This window comes from Equus przewalskii, chromosome 1 (genome assembly GCF_037783145.1).
Source record: "Equus przewalskii isolate Varuska chromosome 1, EquPr2, whole genome shotgun sequence".
In the NCBI taxonomy this organism is placed as follows: Eukaryota; Metazoa; Chordata; class Mammalia; order Perissodactyla; family Equidae; genus Equus; species Equus przewalskii.
This window is the reverse complement of record NC_091831.1, coordinates 153,744,450-153,764,207: the sequence shown is the minus strand read 5'-3', so window position 1 is coordinate 153,764,207 and position 19,758 is coordinate 153,744,450. Positions and strand designations below refer to the sequence as shown.

The following is a 19,758-nucleotide window of genomic DNA, read 5'->3' as shown; positions in this document are numbered from 1 at the left end:
CTGAGCCAAATATTGCATTAAATCTGAAGACAGTGGCAAACTGATTAGTAGTAGTTGCCAGCTTCATGCTTTGCCAATGATTCCCAAAGCCAAGATTAGATACCAGAATCCATCCACCAGTTTAGGTTGTGTGTTTTAAAATAACTTTCCATCCTTTTCTTTGCTCTTTTCTCCTATGCCTGTCCATCAATCCCCTTTTATTTCTTCATGGTTTATTTAGATGTAAACACTTTCCAAAGTCGAAAATTACAGTTAATGTGACTAACCAGTAAAGGCTGAATGGGAACACAGGCCTAGAGGTCAGAGGAACTGTGGAAGGCTTGCAGCTGTCCTGGGTGCTTTTGCCTAATGGGTTGATGTATCTTAATCACTGATCTCTTTGTAGCCAGCTGTTGCACTGCTGGAAGGAAAAAGTCCTAAGGTCAGCATTGCTACCTCTTCCACTTGCTGATTTCCTTGAATCACACAGAGGCAGGCCTGCTGCCTTCAAGATTTATGTGTGTGATGGAATCCATCACTTAACTTTAGTAAAAACTACCATGCAATAAGCATTTTGGCTTCAGAGGAAGTATTTGTTAAGCATCCCTGTAGGAAAACCATTTTCCTGATTTGAACAATGGGTAGGATGTTTTGCTTGATCTCAAGTATAATTTTTAGGAGAGTAAGGCCCCCTGCCCAATAGGACTTTGCTCTGTCTTTACTGATTCCATCTTAATATTCACCCACGGATTTTCACTAAAGATGCTTCTTAAAGTAGTACTCAATTGGCTGCCCAAAAACGTAGGTTCTATCCACTCTCCACAGATGGCTTGAATTGTAATCCCATTGCCAGGTCATTATTTGATACTATTGATCCACAGGCCTGAGCATCTTAAAGTTATGTATGTTTATAATTGTAGAAATGTATACTTCAAAAATCTGAGTGTTAAATTTGTCTGTAGACCCCCTAGATTTCAGATAGTTCCACTGGTATTGACCGTGGTGTAATTTACATTCAAATTAAATGTGACACGTAGGGCCTTTCAAAACAGCTGCTTTCGTGGACAGGCCTCAAAACTAGTCTTCTGCTGTGGTTAATCCCAGATTGTTTTGTATCAGCTTTTGTATGTCGCCAGTTCTCTTCTCGTTTGAATAAAGTACCTCAATGCATGGATGATCATCTCACTGTTTTCCATTCTAAAGTGTAATCACTTCAAATGCAAGGACTGTACCCCCTGAATTACAGTGACAGGCTCAGTTCTAGCTAATATGTAGCCAGCACCCTCTGCAAAGCAGTACGGAAAGCACAATTGTATTTTTAAAATCTCTATCTTTCCCATTTGGGTACAATCCGTATTGTACCAAAAAGGAGTTTGACAGCTATGTGTCCAGAAGTCTAAAAAATGTTTTTTTATTTTACCCATAATTCCGCTTCTCAAATCTATCCTAAAGAAGTCATCTTAAACTCAGAATAAGTTATTCTGGGCTCAGATGTTACTTAAAGCCTGATTCACTCAAGGAATAAGGTAGGAAGAACTTTACTCTTCACCTGCAGGGGAATTAAGTGAACTAGGGTACATCCACTTGATGAAATTTTATATGGCTGTTAAACAGAATGCTTGTGAATTTTGTGAAATAATGTGAGAAAGTGTGTGTGATGTACTTAATAGAAAGAAAAAAGGTACATAACTTTCTCTATCAAATAAAAGTATATAAAATATATAAAGGCAGCCTCTATAAAATTATGGTGGGGGCATGTGATGCAGAAGCCAAGACACTAAAAAAATGGTACCAACGTATTAAATGGTGACTGTTCTGGTCATGGCATCATGAATGATTTTTTCCTACTATATTTTGTAAATGTTTTGCATGTTTCTTTGTATGTGTTACCTTCACAGTACTGTTTAGAAGTGAATTGCTGCTCTTCTCCCTAAGGTGAGTTCTCTTCCCCTTCAGATGCTCATAGCTTCATGTTTGAGGCTGCCTGCCTAAGGCTTCCCATTATGCAGTGTACCTGGAGATCAGAACCTTGCTGAATGAGCATTTTCCTTCCATTATAACACAACTTTCCTGTCTATTGCTTGAAATTCCTAGCCTGTCCAAACTAATCTCAGAAGTAAATTTATACTAAAGTGATAATGAATTCTTCTTTGCTAATATTGTCTTTTTCAACTAATATCTATGCGTTTCTAAAGAGATCTTCTAGAGTTAGCATCTTTACTTCAAGGGAAGGCTTCTAATGGTGGCGATTTTCGTGGGGACCATGGGAAGGGATGTTTTTAAATAAATCATGGATGGATCACTTAACACTCTATAAATCAAATCATTCCCAATCCGTCTATATTTAGGCCTAGCCATGAGTAGGTGATTAATGAATATTTTTCATGCTAATGTCTCGCAGACCAAGACTGTGTGTACAACCGCATAATGATCACAGTGGAAATTCTGACTCAGCTGTGATGTTTGATAGGAGGGACCTTTCAATAGTGCTTTAGACAATTCCATGCAAAGGCTGTAGTTGGTGGCCCAGCTTTGCAAGTCTTTCCAGAAGTCCTAAAGCACGTTGGCATGTCCTCACTTGGCCCTGTCACTTCTGCTTAAATTTTTTCGTGGAGAATACTCATGATCATGGGACATTAAGGTGAATTTGATCTTAGGCAGCCTCCCTCTGTGAGGTGAATCAGCATCATGGGATTCCCCTGGGCTCAAGCTTCCTGGTGAGTTTATTTTTACACAACATTCCTCTGGGGAAAGGGGTACCCACTTTTGTTCAGAGTAGCCCTAGCGAATATCTCTTGGATGGAAGCTTTTTCCTCATTTTGCTCTTCTTTCTCTAGCTTAATTTCTTAAACAAGTGGCTATAGAATCTATCTCAACCTACCTTACCCTCCCCAATTTGGCTTGCTCCCTCCACCCCTCACTCCCTGAAACTACCTTTGAGATGACCGGTGACTTCCATGCTGCTAGAATCAGTGGTCACTTCTCTGTCTTGTACTTGACCTTTCAAGAGTATTTCACGGAGCTAACTGCTCTTTCTTTCTTGCAATAATAGTTTCCTCTCAGATCATGTAACTCCACACTCCTGCTTCCCTGATTGTTTTCATGCCCCAGTGTTTGTCCTGCAACCCCTTCTCTTCTTTGGCTACATTCTTTCCCTAACAATTCATCTATTCCGTGGCTTTAAATACCAATTTTATGCCTATAACTTCCTGGTGGGTATTTCTATCCCAGCCATGCAGCCTGAACTTCTGACTTTCATATATAACATGAGTGTCTAATTGACATCTCAAACGTAACGTGTTCTCAATAACACTCTTGATTTTCCCCCTCAAACTTGCTCAGGGTTCCCTCCTTTACTCTGGTCAGGTCTCTAGTCAAATGTCTTCACAGTGAGACATTTCCTGATCACTTTATTTAAAATTATAAGCCTGCTGCCTCTATGGCACTTTCTGACCTCCTCCTCCCTCATCAGGATGGCTCTAGTTCCTTTAATCCATTTCTTGAATCCAGTTCCTTTGAATTAAAATCTAGACACAGGATGCTAGAGATCCAGGAAAGAGAGAGGGTCTGTGTCCCTGAGAATCAGTCATACTGTTACCATTTCACTTATCCCCAAAGACCCATGCATTCCCATGATGCTTTACTTTTACTCCTCACAGTTCCTCTTTCTGAAGCTACTTCCCTCTTCCTTCATTCTCCTTGGCTGACTGGCTAACTCCTCCTTGACCTTTGCAATTCAACTCATAAGTTATCTCTTTTGGAGAACCTTCCATGGCCATGACCTCCCAACCCCGATCTGGATCTGGACCCTTCCCAGGGTCCCATGACACCACACTATCTTACAATTTGTTGATTTCCTTGTCTCTCTCTGTTGCTAGACTCTTATGAACATTTTTAGAGGAGAGAAGACCAATAGGTCTGGTTAAATATTTATCCCCAACATTTAGCACAGTGGCATAGTATAGAGACTTCATAAATATTTTGAATGTATGAATATTTGTGGAACCCATGTGAATGCATGGTAGGGCGAGAAACCATCTCATCTCCTGTGATCTAAGAACAATGTACTTCAAAATCTCGTCTCTAGAAAAACAAAGCTGTCCATAAGGTTTTAAGGAAATCGGGTTGGAGGAGTGCTCAAGGGGCACCTCTGCCTCCATGTGAGGTGTCTTTGTTCTGCACTAGATCCAAACTCAGTATAAAATTCAGCCCCTTCTTCAGTGTTTGCAGCCCGCACTTGCTTACAGCAAGCCTGTGAGTTCAGGAGGCTTTACTGAAGCTGTGAGGATGCCCCAGAGGCCAGCCTTCTTGGATTCAGTTGTTCCTCTCTTGCCACCCTTATCTCTCTGTAGCCATCTCTCCTTCTGAAAGAGATCCAAACTCTTCTTCCTTGTTATGAAAGACAACATCCCATTCCCCTGAAGCCAGAATGCTAGATCACCCCCATCCAAGCCCTCATCTGGGGATGGTGGGGTGCTTAACTCCGAGAATGCATCAAAGATTTTTGTTTCCAATAATGACTATTCCCTTTCTAGGAATTCTGAATCTAGCTTTTGAGACTTTTAAAAAATGTGTACCTCGTATCTGAATGAATGAGTGAATGTGAATGAAAATGGCATGGTATTCAGTCTACACGTGTTTTCTTCAGCCCCTGCATCCATCTACATGTGTTATACATATGCATCTGAAGAGAGATTTTTCTTGTGTGTGTATATGTCTGTGTATGTGTGTGTGTATATGTATATGTCTATATGTATGTGTGTGTACACACACTCGTATACATATACTAGAACCAAATTCTATCAAGGTACTGTTATCTGTACTGCATATGTATAAGATACTGCCTCCCTCCAGTTTGGTAGTTTATTCATTTATTTAGCAAATACTCATTGAGTATCTTCTATGGACTATGCCTTATAGAAGATACTGGTGATATAACAGTATGCAAAATACACTGTTTCTGCCTAGTGGGAGAGACAAATAATCTTGAAATTTATAGTATAATTATAAAGGAGAAGTAAACATTGCTAATTGACTGTAACAGAGGAGACCTCATTAGCATAGAGTGGAGGGTCAAAAAGAAATCCTGATTAAGTAACCTTTAAACTGAGTTCAGAATGATGACTAACCACTAACTAGGTCCTGGTTATTAGAGTAGAGGAGAATGTCACTGACAAAGGAACACCCTGATCGTGGGAGGGCACTGATCATGTTTGAGGAACTGGGGAGAGGTCCATTGAGGCTAGAGCACAGAGTGGCAGGGAGAATGGGGTGAGGCTGGGGAGGCCAGCAGGAGCCAGCCCATGCAGGGCCTTGTAAGGGCCAATCCCTAAGAGTAATGGAAGCCACTGGCAGGTTTAGGCAGGGGATTGGCATAAACATTTGTGAATTTTCTAAAGATCACATTGACTCCAGTGTGGAGAACACACTAGGAGGCAAGGCTGGCTCTGGGAAGAACAGACAGGAAGGTCCTACAGCAGTCTGGTGGGAAGTGATGGATTCAGGAGTTCTTTTGGAGATGAAACTATCAGCTAGACATGGAAACTTGGGAGTCACTATCCTAGAGATTGTTACTGAAATGTGTTTACCTGGATGAGGTTTTCTAGAGAGAGCAGAGCATGAGAAGAGAAGGAACGTTCAAGAACTTCAACATTTAATGCCTGAATATAGAAGAAAAAGGCTGCAAAGGAGACAGAGCAGTCAGAGGTGGGAAAGCCAGGGAGGGAGAACGCGGAAGCTAAGGGACAAAATATTTCAAGAAAAGGGAAGTGGTGGACACAGTGAATCCTGCGGGGCAGTGAACTAAGATGAGATTAAAAAAAGAACTGATGGTAGGATGGGTTCATTGGTGACTTTAGAGTATTTTTTTCAGTGTCATAATGGGGGTGAGGTAAATTCAATGGGTCTAGGAGTGAGTGGTGAGTGAGAAATAGAAAAAGTGAGTATGGGCAAATTTTTTTTAATCTTTTTTTTTTTTGAGGAAGATTAGCCCTGAGCTAACATCCCTGCCTATCTTCCTCTATTTTATATGTGGGACACCTGCCACAGAGTGGCCTGATAAGCAGTGCGTAGGTCCACACCCAGGATCCAAACCGGTGAACTGGGAACGTGCGAACTTACCGCTGTGTCACCAGTCTGGCCACTGGGCAAGTTTTTAAAGGCAATGTGGCTGTGAAAGGGATTAGCCTATTTATAACACAACGATTTGTTGTTTACTAAACACATAAATATTTGGAATGTCAGCTTATTCAAAAAGTTTGTGGGGTTGTTTCGCTGTTCTTAGAAGCAAAAAGAATAAAGCTGTGTATGATATGTTATCTAGCCGGGCTTGGCACTGCTTGAATATTTAAATGGATAAAGAATATTTTGGATAACATTTTACTGTTCTATGTACAAAAGACTTTTTCATGTACATGTCACTTGGTCTTCTTGAGATTTTATAAGAGAGGTGTATTAAATAACTTTCCCAGCCAATAGAGAGAATGGAAAACTAGGGATAAATAAATGTATCTTCAAGAACAGTTCAAAGGGGAAATTTATCTAATATATTGATTGTTGATATATAGGTATATATTATAGATATATTCATATACATAGCTATATACCACAACTAAGAATAAACCAAAGCTCTTGTTTTAATTTTTTTAAAGTTAGAAAATTCCTTGAGTGTCTTGTTTGTATTTATCTTAAGTCCAATTATTTAATAGCTTTTTATTTTGATAACATTTATTGGTACCTGTTGAAGACTATTGTGTTTGATTTCTCAAGTGCACGTGTATTCCAAACTTATTTTCCACTTCAGATCTATGGTTTAATAAATATACAACAGTTACAATGAAGACATAGTTGCAACTAAGATTTGAAAAATCACTCTACCTTATAAAAGAAGCACAATTAGGACGTTCTTCATTTATCTGTTCATTATAGTTCTGGTTTGAGTCTCAGAGTTTCTACTTAGCTTTTTTTTAAACAGCTTTATTGAGATATAATCACATTCTATATAATTTACCTATTCAAAATGTACAATCCAATAATTTTTGGTATATTCATAGAGTTGTGCAATCATTACCACAATCAATTTTAGAAAATTTTCACTACCCCAAAAGGAACCTCGTACCCTTTAGCCATCACTCCCTGGTCTTTCCATCTTTCCTTCTCCCAGCCCTTGGCAGCCACTACTCTGCTTTCTATCTCTAGATTTGCCTGTTCTGAACATTTTATATAAATGAAATCATACAATATGTGGTCCATTGCAACTGGCTGCTTTCACTTAGCATAATGGTCTCATTGGCTTTTGAGGCATAGATACCATTCATGACAGATATGAACGCTGGGACATCTATGCACCTACATTATTCTGAAGTCACATTCTGACCATGGTACCGTGTTTCCAAGGCCTGTATTTTCACTCCTAATACACAGTCGCCCATTCAACTTTTTGACCACCTTGAATACAAACTTTTGCCTTTGGACAAGTAGAGTCACTAGGAGGAATGATTTGGGGCATGATAATTACATCAACTGAATCCCAAACCAAGGGTAAAGCAACAAAACACCTTTGATTACATATAGGTTGTCCACACAAGGGTCATTAATGCACAGTTGAACTGATTCAAACCCAGACATTTGGGCTCTGGGAACTATTCAGCAGAAAATGAGTCTAGTAGTTCTCTGAAATCTGATCTATGTAGATCTCTTCTAGGATAGATTTTCTATCTGCCTACCCCCATCCCAGAATTTCCTCTAACACCAACTTGCCACTCCAACATACTAAGCCATAAATGCCCCCCATATTTAGCATCTGAGCTCAAGGACATGAAACAGGCACATTTTATTTCAAACTTTTGTCATTTGTTTTTGATTGAAATCTTCCTTTGTGTAGCCTTTTTTTACAAAAAGAATATACAGAAAATAGCCACAAAAAGTACGTTCTCATTTGTGCCAACCTTTAATAAGCAAATAAAAACAATCATCACATTTTACTACTTTTTGTGTGATTTTCCCCCTCCATAGAAGTACCTGAATTGCAGCTAGCTGAAAGCTATTTCTATTTTGCTATTTTAATACATTGTATTTACTGTAATTCCCTAATCATTTAGTTCAAGGCCAATATCATGAAAAAACGTGGTGTAGATTTGTTGTGCAATATTGCAATTTTGATTTCTGACTTTGTTTTTAAGTTTATTTTGATAAAAGTGTTTTGGGGTAGAAACTTAAAGCTGTTTATGTGTATGTTTATATGTTGTTTGATGCGAAAAGGTCTAGGAAGGACACACTGTTCTGCCATTACTAAGAAGAGAGGTTGAAATACAGTATGTTAATATGAAAGAAAATAATTCACATGTTTACATGTAGTTCAAATTACTAGAAACCATAATTACTATGTCCCATACCCATTAAGTAATTTTTATTGGTGACCTGTTCCCTGCAATGTCTGAGGGCAGAGATTTTAGTCTGTTTTTCTCAGTGATGTATCCTCAGCACTGAGTACAATTTGTGGCACATAGTTGGCACACAATAGATACTTGGTGAATTGATGTATTTATTGAATGAATTATTTTAGGATAATCTCCTTAACACAGCATTCTATGCCCTTTGTAATCTGACCCAAAGTTGGATCTCTCACTTAAATCCCATTGATATGATATAAAAATTACCTTTAGACTAACAATTATATGTTGCTGCAACAATTGTCTGTAACGGTCCTTTGAGCATAGAGCCTGTGGAAAGAACAGAGATCTTGTAAAAATGAAGAGAGAGAACTGACACAGAACCATGGAGGGATAGGGTGGGAATTAGGTAAGCGGGGAGGAGAGAAGAGAGAGTTTCAGATTTAAAAAAAACAGAACCTAGGTAAATCTCTCCTCTCCCCTAAAAATGTATTCTCACTTCATTATTAAGCCCATAGGTACTTCAACTCATAAAGAGATGTGCTCCATATTTTCCTTAAAAATGCTGATGTACATGGGGCTGGCCCCGTGGCCCAGTGGTTAAGTTCGCGTGCTCCGCTGCAGGCGGCCCAGTGTTTCGTTGGTTCGAATCCTGGGCGCGGACATGGCACTGCTCATCAGACCACACTGAGGCAGCGTCTCACATGCCACAACTAGAAGGACCCACAACGAAGAATATACAACTATGTACCAGGGGGCTTTGGGGAGAAAAAGGAAAAAATAAAATCTTTAAAAAAAAAAAAAATGCTGATGTACATTTGATCTGTTAAAGAGATTAAACATGTATTAGATTTTGATGAATTATATGTGGACCTTGCCTCTATAGCCCTCACACCTACCCATGCTTTTTAAGTGGCTCAATAAACTTTATTCCTCGTTTTTAGGGGTCAAAAACAAAAATCAGACAACCACCCATGAACTTAACAGTGTAATACCTGAAATCTTAAAATATTCAAAGCCATATCTTTCCTTTTAGTAAATGCTTCACAAGCGCTTAACTTGTAAATGAGAATGCTCTCAATTTGCTGTCTCTATTATTTCATTAAGTATTGCTTTTCAATATTTAATCTCTCTTTCTCTCACAGTGATCACTTATCAGTGGCTAACTTCAGGACTTGCTATATTTTTAATTCTGTCAAAAATTCAATAGAGACTAAAAGGAAAGAGAGAAAGAGACCCTGGGGTGACTTTGGCTTTTAACATTGGAACTCCCGGCACAGCCTGTGTCTGAGGCAACCCTGGTGGTCTATCAGTATTGTATACACCTCTTCTGGTTGGGCAATAAACGACATTTGTGGATTTGTCAGTGACCTCTCTCCTTTATGCACTGCCAGTCTCCAGTGTCATCATTAATTAGTCTTCAGTGCTCCCATTTGTCTGCTGGAAAGCACCTCGGATAAGCCAAGTTAATAAGTTGGAGTAGGCAAGCTGCCTGGCCACCAGAACGCACGAATGTGCTCAGCCGGTTGGAGGGCAGCTGTCTGCTTTGATCGTGTGGAGAAGTTTAATTCTAAGAGGCCATGTGGGAGGCCGGGCCCGTTGGGGTGCAGAGAGGACCTCCAAGCACAGCAGGGGAGCTGCTCTCCTTTGCGCTGGTTTCAGTTTCTAATTTCAAAACCGCGAGGCTCAGAGGCCTCGGGCACTTGTTTCACCTTTTGCTTCATCTTTCCCAGGAGTTTCTTCAGTGAATTCTCATAGCAGGTGGTGGAACTTCAGCAAGGGAACAAAAATCATTGTCACTATGTGCTAAACAGGAGATTTGCACTGGAGCATGCTTCGGTAAATATGGTGTGCAGCATTTGTAGCCGGTAATCTGTAGCCGTGACCCTCTTGCTGTTGTGGCTGTGACATGTTTCCTGACCAATTGTACTGAACCATAAAAATAACAAATAATAAGTATGGGGCCACTTGCCTGGTGTTAGGCATTCTGCAAACCACTTTGCAGGCATTATCTCACTTAATTATCGTATCATGCCTATGGGAGGGGGTCCCCATTTTGCAGATGAGAAAAGCCACAACCCAACTGACCCCAGGTAGGTCTCAGTGCAAACACAAGCCCTTTACGAAGCACTATATGGCCTCATCAAATCTGAGCGGTTTGATGGACCCCGTGGGCTCTGACACCATAGCCAGGACAAAGGCAGGACAGCAATGATCAACTCTTAATTTAGGCAAAAGGGGAGGTTTTGCTTTTCTAATTGGGAAAGAAGCTCTGCTTTTGTCTTCACTTTGGCCAGGGAGAAGTAACCTTGAAGAAGTCGCTGTCCTGGCTTCAGTTATGTCCTATTGACAAAGTGCTGGCATGTCTCACCATGTATTATTTGTATTCATGAAAAATAGTTCTCTAAAAATGGAATTGTTGGAATTTGAATGTGATAGAGGCCTAGTTAGAGAATTTAAAGGACTCTCTCAATTTATATTGTGAGAAAGTCTAGCTTTTTTTTTTTTTTTTTTTTAAATAAGGCTACCTGTGTTCTCAGCATCATAGCTGGATATCAGCATAAAAGTTTATGTGGCCATGAAAATTCATTGAAAAATGCCCATTTTTGAAAGCAAATATCTTTCAGAGTGTTTTTGATCAATCTCCTGCTTCTAGGCCTAGCCTGAGAGCTATCGCAATCAGGAAGATTATCTTTGCTGCCCTGTTTCTGCCTTAAAGCATGAAGTGGTGGTTGTTTTGAGGGGATTTTAGGAGACATTGAGCTCTTTCGGATCAGCTTGGGAAGTCATAGTGTGTGCAGAGTGAAGAGACTGGAACCCCTGATGTACCTTTTCTGGAAAGGGAGGGAAGAGGGAAGGGACGAGGAGGTCACACTGCACTCCTGGAAAGCCTACTCTGAGTCTGGGTCAACAATGCTAACTTTTTTCAACCTTCTTCCACATGGGAATCTAGTTAAGGTGAGGAAATCAGAAGTGTTGGCCAGATATGCATGGAGCTCTCTGGAGAGGTTTGGGGACAAGCAAATGAAACCTGCATGATGACTTCTCAGGGATTTTTATAAGTACACAAATAAAGATAATTAAAGGTAAAACATAAACGCTAAACAGAAGGTACTGTTGATGTTTGAAGGATGCAAAAGCTTTGGATTGCAAAGGGCTTTATGGTGATGGCAGCAATGCAGGGAAACTTTTTAGGATGAACAGGACTTTGTCAAATACAATGGAAAGTATGTATGGGATGAGAGGAGAATGGGTAGAGAACCACATGAATGAAGACATGGAACTGGGAATGTTGGTTGACATAATCTAGAAACATTGCATAATTTTGGTTTGGTTGGTGAAATACAATCATGCGTCACATAAGGATGTTTCAGTCACTGATAGACCACATATATAACAGTGGTCCCATAAGATTAGTGCCCTATAACATAGGTGTGCAGTAGGCTGTACCATCTAGGTTTAGTGTAAGTACACTCTATGGTGTTGGCACAACGATGAAATCACCTAAGGATGCATTTCTCAGAATGTATCCCTGTCATTCAGCAGCACATTGACTGTATGGTGGGAAACAGAGCTGAAAGGTAGAATGGTACCATACTGGAAAGGACCTTAAATCCCAGGCCTAGGAGTTTGAATTTAACTGAATTAGCAATGAGCACCCATTAGTAGTTTTACCTTCTTTTGCACCTTTCCCCCTCTGCACAATCTTATATCTCCCCCAGTTGTCCAGGATTTCAGTGATCTAGTTAGCAATATTGCAAGAGAAAAGTGTCAAGTAATTTTGGAGGATGCTTGAGTGGCCTTTTTGGTATTTGCTCTGCTTCAGTCCTGGCATGCTTGTTGCTTTGCCTACATAGTAAACATTCTGGGATGCTGGTTTTGAAAACATTAAATTGTTGGATACAAATTTCCCAACGTAAATAAAGGCCTCCTTTTTAACTCTCTTCTTCCCAAATGCCTTACCTTCATGCTCTGTAAACTCCTCCACGATCTGGAGTATGTGTTCTCTATTTTTTGAACCAGGTGGCATTATTTCTTTATGGTGAAAATCCAATGCTTTAATACAGTCTCTTGGACAAGGATATGTCAGTAATTTCTGGCCATGGTCAGCAGACAAAAGTCAGCATGACTCAGCCCTAGTTTTGGAGAAATGAAGACCTTCTTTCCCCAGTGCATCTTTGCCACTGGCACAGACATCTAGAAACCTTGGGAAAGTGCTTCTTGCCTGTGTTAGCTGCCTTTTGTCGTGGTGAACTATGAGTTACTGTGATTTCCATAACACCAAATCAGAACTGTCTAATTTGAAGGGGCTTGATTTTCAAAAAGCAATCTGTTATGAATTCCAGAAATTCACATGTGAAACGATTTCACATGTGTTAGTGGAATATTAATAGAAAGGGTTGGTGAATAGGAAATGTGAAGAGAGATGTGGTCCTCCCTAACCTGGGTTGAATTCTCAGGCTGAGATGTGGGTGTCACCCTAAGGAATCACCAATTTGGTAATTCGGGCAACTTGGGTGCCTGGGAATTTCTGAAAAGTCTATTTCAAGCTCTACTTTTAGAGTGTGAATATGGAAAGGGTCAGGGCCCTTCATTCCTTGGGACTAGTCCTTCAGTAGTATTATTTATTTTCGAGAGACCCAAAGCACTGTACTTTACCTGCCCCAAGTCAGAGCTTTTTCTGCATCTCTAAGAGGAAAGTTGAAGGTAATGCATTTCTTTGTTCCTGAAGAAAGGTGTGGAGTGAGCTATTTTTGTTTGTTTGTTTTGTTTCTTTTTTTGCTTTTTCCCTGGAATTTGGATGAACAGCGACTGATAAGGATTTTGCACAATTAATACCCAAGAACATAGCACAGAGCACAAGCTCAGCAAATACTCGTTCTTGAGGAAATCTAATTCCAAACTTCTCTTCACAGCAAGTGAGAAACAGATGGCGATGGTGTGCAAGGAGTCGCCAAAGGAGTATCTCCAGCCTTTCAAGGACAAACTAGAAGAGTTCTTCCAGAAAGGTAGGAGGCTGTGTCAGCTGTGCATACATGACACTCTGAAACATCACAGATCTTTCTCTGAGGCCCACTACCCCTTGCATCCTGCTGACCACTGGCAGCCCCAGTGATTCCATGAGTCAGTCTTCTCATGACAGTTACATACTCAATGTAGAGGGATTTGTCCTGTAACTTTTATATCATTTTTCAAATCCATTTTAATATTTTGAATTCTTTAATGTTACTCCTGTTTTTGTAAACATTTTTAAGGAAGACGGTTTTTTTTTTTGGCTCTTCATGGAGCCCAAGGGGATCCTCAGTACATGTTAACTGACAAATGACATATATGCAGTCATGCGTTTCAGATTTGCAATCAGCCTGGACAGGTGGGTGGTGATTATCTTCCTGGTTTTATGCATGTAGGAACTTGGAAACTTGTGTGGTATTTCCCATTCTTTTTCAGAAAGGAAAATTGTGGCCAGGTAAATGTCACACATGCAGTCACTTGGCATTCATCAGCCCTTTGGGGTTAGTAGACGGAACTGATATGCAGGAGACCCAGTACTTTTTCAGAAATCTTACCAAGTTATGTTCCTTCCTCCATGATTTTGGCAGGAATAGGGAACTTTGGTTGATCTCTGTTAGTGAACACGATAGTTTAATGCCTGCCGGATATTTCCTATTCTGATATCTCAAATTCAGCTTAAGATGTGAAACAAAAATAAGTGTGGGGCACAAACTTAGAGTTATAAAATAAGTAAGTCTTGGGGATGTAATGTACAGGCATGGTGACTATAGTTAATAATACTGTATTGCATATTTGAAAGTTGCTGAGAGAGTAGATCTTAAAAGTTCTCATCACAAAAAGAAAAAATTTGTAACTGTGTGGTGATAGATGTTAACCAGATTTATGGTGATGATCATTTCACAATATATTCATAAATCATTATGTCGTACACCTGAAACTAATATAATGTTATATGTCAGTTATATCTCAATAAAAAAAATAAGTGTGGAGTAGTTAGAAGGAGTTTTGGTCTTTGCCAGAAAATCAGAGGAAATGCGTGTAGGAACCTTTGGGGACATATCAACATGCTGTTTCTGTTTGTTAACGAGGCCACAGGATACCTCACCATCAACAAAAGACCATTAAGCAGGGTGAGTCCATAAAGTATGGCCAAACCACCTCAGGAATTGGCAAAGAAATTCTCAGTCTGTGAGTCAGAGGAACTCCATTCCAGCTGCTCCCATGGTGCAGAGATCATTGCTCCCTCTCCTTGTTGAGGGCTCGTTTTTATTGAAGCAGAAGTCAGAATTCTCTCTTGGCCATTGCTCACCTCATATATGATGGAAGTAATGCCATCAGACAGAGTACCATCTTGAGAGCAAACAGTGATAGCAACACTTAGGTGTTAGGTGACTGAAATTAGCTGGATTTTATATGTGATATGGCTTATTAAAGTAGATGCATTACTTTATGATTATGTCGTGTAGATATAACATAAATGGCCTGAAGAAAAGCTTGAAGTATTTCTCTTTGCTATGTTAGCTTCTTCTCTACTAAGTTTCTCAAGAAACTTTTATTGCATTCTGAGTGAGGGAATTGAGTTGAGGCAAACGGGGCCTCACGTCAGGGAGACAAGGGTGTGACCACAATAAGTGATTCTAAGAAAGCTCTAGATCAGTAGTTCCAAAACCTGCACAGTAGAATCACCTGAAGGGTATTTTAAAAATTTTGACACCCAGGCCAAACTCCAGACCTACCACCAGCATCTCTGGTAGTGGGATCAGGCATGAGCATTATTTTTTACTCCCCAGGTGATTCCAGTGTGCAGTCCAGGTTGAGAACCAATGTTGTCTAGCTTAGTTCACCTTTTAATGTGTATTCGAAGATATTTCTTCAGAGCCTGCTATATGTTAGGCTCTGTGATAAATTCTGGGAATGCTGAGATGAATCGTATACTCCTTGTCCCTCTCCCAAGGACTGTCTTATTGAGGAAAGATCTACAATTGAATAAAGGAGTCAGCTCTCCTTTAACCAACATAGTGAAGGGAAGATGGGAAGGACATTAGGAATAACCTCATATCATGGTTAAAAACGTCAACCAAGAGAAAGCACAAAAGGAAGTTGAAGGAAAATTGCCATTCTATAAAGAAAAAATGTAAAACTTAAATATAATATTGTAGGAATCTTAAACATCCCCAATGTTGTGTGGTAAAAAGAGCCACTGTTGAAATAGCCCATTAACTGTTATCTTGTTACTTAACTGAGTTGGTCCAAAAAGTCTAGAATTGTATTGTCCAATATGGTGGGCACTAGCCTCATGTGGCTGTTGAGCAGTAGAAATGTGGCTGAGCCAAATTGAGATATACTTTACTCTTAACACACACACCAGATTTTGAAGACTTAGTACCAAAAAAACACATAAAAATATTTCATTTCTTATTTTTTATATTAATTAAATCATAAAATGATAGTATTTTGAATAAATTGAATTAAATAAATAGACTACATTGTTAATATTGATTTCCCTGTTTCTTTTAGTTTTTATACATGGCTACTAGAAAATTTAAAATTATATATGTGGCTTGCATTATATTTCTGTTGGACAGTGCTAGTCTAAAGACGTGGTCCCTTGGCCTTCTCATTTCATTCCTTCACTCTCCCCTGCATGTTATTGCTCTACCTTCTCAGCTTGAATCCCAGGTTATTAGAATGCAGTTTCACAAATTAGCTTCTTCCCACTTTTGCTCGGGGTCTGGCCATTGTTTGGCTCTCAGGTGGGGGTGCTTAAATGAAGGAGGTGACAACATGCAACTTCATCAGGCTACTCCTCTATGGTTCAGGAGGCAGGGCTTTGCCAAACTGCGGTATATACAAATGGAATATCACTTGACTACTCTGGAGTTCCAGATAGCAGTCCCTTTTTTATGTAGATGTTTCACTGATTCACAGAAAATGTAGGCTTTTCTACCCACCACAAATATGTATTATCCCTCCTGGATAATCAAATTTTTACAGCAGTTGTCACAGTTTTTAGTATAGTATCTCACCTAATATGCCATTCATTGTAAGAAACACTATTATTACAAGTACCACTAAGAAAGAAAAATTGCTGCCAATTAAACCATGGCATGTCATAGATTATAAGATGTACCCCAATATCAAAGATGGTAAAATATGAAAATTCCATCCATTTTGAAATTGATTTAATATAGTACTATAATTAGACATATAGGATCAGAGAGAAGGAGTGCCTAAGCACTTTCAGGTAAATGAGAGAGGACATTCAGCAAAAGAGATGTTTTTGTTCAGAGTTGAAAAAGAAATGGTGATGACAATGATAGCTCACGTTTACTGAGTGCCGCTGTGTACCAGACACTGTGGGGAGCAGATCCTCTTTTTTTAGTCCTCATGACAACCCTCTGAAGTAAGCACTGTTATCACCCTGTTGTACAGGAGGAAATTAAGAATTAGGAGTTCTCAGTAGACAAGATATAAAGGGCAATTCCCGGCAGAGGAAAACACTGCAAATCTCGGGATGAAAGACATGACGTGTTTGGGGAATGGCAAGAGACTTGGTGTGGCTACATCACAGGGCAAATGGAAAGAACACAACACCAGAAAGGAGAGGAGGGTCACAACATGACTTGCTAAAGAATCTGAACTTTGTGTCACAGGCAACAGAGCCTGTTGACTCATATATTTGAAAAATAGTATGTATGGGAGTGACATCGTCACATTGGTTTGGTTTTGTTTTGGTGTGTGCGATCATTTTGCATTTTGTCATTGTTAAGAAATACATTATAACTCAGAGCAATGTAAAGAAGAACTGGAATAGTAAAAGGCTAGAAGTCAGTGTACCAAGCTATTCTCTGGTAGTCCAGGCAATTGATGGTAAGAACTTGAGCAAGAGCAATCACAGCAAAAATAAGAAAGGAAGGGACGTGAATAGAAAGCTTTTAGGAGTCGTAGGACTAGATAACACAATGGAAGTGCAAAAACGAAGGAGAAAATGATAACTCTCCTTTCTCTTACTTGGATAACTGGCTGGATACTGATGAGGAGCACCAAATCTGGGATGGAAAACGATAAGGTAAACTCTGGACACTTTGATTTGACATACATGAGACACACAGCTGGAGATGCTGGGCTCGTAGGAGAGCTCTGGGTCGACTTGAGGTAGCAGTTTGTCATAGGAGTGAATGAGATAGCCCAAAGAAAAGGTATAGAATGAGAAGTTCCTGAAGTATCCGAGTATCTGAGCACAGGGTGTAATGTAATAACCATAAGTAAGAAAAGATGCTTCTATACTTCCATAATATTTGAGTATTTGGCAGGAAAGCCAGTTTTCTGTCAGGGGTCTTATTTATAAAGTCTTAAGCAATCACGTTCTTTACGCCTGAGAAGTCACACGCATGCGTTGTGGCCAGTTGATTCATGGTTAGGCTAAATTTTACACCAGCTGCAATTCAGTTCTTCTAACAATCATGATTTTAATTTCTTTTGTAAATCATATCCTGTTGCCACCCTCAAGAGGAGATGATGTGTTCATCCTTACTTGTTTTATCATCCTTCCCTTCTCAAAATGCCCTTCAATAGCGTTATTTGACAAAACTATGGTACTTGTTCTTAACTAATTTCATTTCCTGCACAAAATCAAAAGTAATTTAAATGGCACCACTTTTCAGAGTTGCAATCTCCACAATATCTAAGCCTTTTTCCCGACATGGTTTTTCTTTTCCACTGTAGGCTCTTATTGATTCTGTTTTACAGCTCAGTTCAGAGTAACTTGTCCTGGTATTATTTGAGCTCTTGTTTTCCCACCCTCAGATCAAACATGGCCATAATGATAGGGCCTTCAAAAAGGTGATGCTCACATTAAAAGTCCCCATAAACATGGCAGGGATCCTGTAATTGAAAGACGGCGCAGAGCAACTGATTAGATTCAAGGAATAGATCTTGTAGGTGGTCTTTTCATGCTGTTAAATTGGTCATTTGTGTTTATAGCTTTGGCAGGGAGGGCTGGAACCTAAACTGGTGCTAACACCAGCCCTCTCCCACACTTGGCCTTATCTCCTTCTCCATTAATTTCGCCTGGCATCCAGGAATGGTACCAACTCAAAATGACTCTGAATGAGCCGTGCTAGTAGTCCTAGTTTATGAAAATATCCTCCAAGATTCTTTGACTGGCTGAGATTAGAGGTATTCTTAACATCAAGAACCTGTTTTCTAGAAAAAACTAAATAGATAAATTTGCAAAGCTTACAAAGATAAAAATGAAAAACAGTAACTCTGATTTCCCATATTGAATGTGAAAAGAATTATCTAAATAACTGAATACTCCATAATAGCTGGGACTGTCTGTCTGTCCTATTCATTTTCTCGTCCCAGCACAATATCGATTTAACCTGGCCCATGATAGGCCTTAACAATTATTTGTTGAATTAATGAATAAACAGCTTGAGTCTTCTAAAGTGCCTGGAGGCTTTTTTTTCCTTCCTCTTTGAGTTTCCGTTTAAATCCTTTCAGAATTGGCAAATCATGCCAGAATCTGGTAAGATGCAGTTTTGGTCTATAATACATGTCTGTGGTCAAGTCTCCTGGATATCAAAACATCTTGGGGGCCAGCCTGGTGGTGCAGTGGTTAAGTGCACATGATCTACTTTGGTGGCCTGGGGTTCACCAGTTCAGATCCCGCGTGCTGACATGGCACCGCTTGGCCAAAGCCATGCTGTGGTAGGCATCCCACATAGAAAATAGAAGAAGGTGGGCATGGATGTTAGCTCAGGACCAGTCTTCCTCAGCAAAAAGAGGAAGATTGGAAGTAGTTAGCTCAGGGCTAATCTTCCTCAAAAAAAAAAAAACAACTATAGACCAATCTCACAATAGTTTTGCAATTCTAAGTAAAATGGCACATTTCATTACCAAATGAAGTTTATCCCCAGAATGTAAAGATGATATGATATTGAGAAGTCTGTTAATATAATTCATCACTGTTAAGAGCACTAACAAGAAAATTCATATGGTTATCTCTTTAGATGCAGAAAAAGGCACTTGACAAAATTCAATCTCCATTCTTCATTTAAAAGCTCAATAAAACGTTAAGTAATATGTACTTCCTTACTATAATAAAAATAAATCCGTCACAGCCCCAGATTTGCAACTCATATCATAGACAAAAGATTAATCTACCTACTACATAGGAGCTTCTCTACACATTGTTGAGAAAATAACCAACATACTGTAGAAAGAAAGGCAGATAATTAGAACAATGACAGAAACTGCTCTTTAAACATATGAAAAGATGCCACTCTCAAAATGGGAGAAATGCAAAATAAATTACATTGAAATTTCATTTTTCATCTCCAACATTGGCAAAATTACAGAAGTTTGACAGCAG

At 39.5% G+C, this 19,758-nt stretch overlaps 1 protein-coding gene across 9 annotated transcripts in view; it reads left to right on the top strand.

Annotated features, from left to right (window-relative positions):
- Positions 1 to 19,758, top strand: part of FMN1 (formin 1) — a 383,790-nt gene that overhangs the window by 279,647 nt on the left and 84,385 nt on the right. For all 9 annotated transcript variants that reach the window (XM_070584360.1, XM_070584371.1, XM_070584336.1 and 6 more), the window contains one exon: positions 13,286 to 13,378. In XM_070584360.1, coding sequence (XP_070440461.1) covers positions 13,286 to 13,378 — 93 coding nt within the window. The remainder of the gene's footprint in view (positions 1 to 13,285; positions 13,379 to 19,758) is intronic.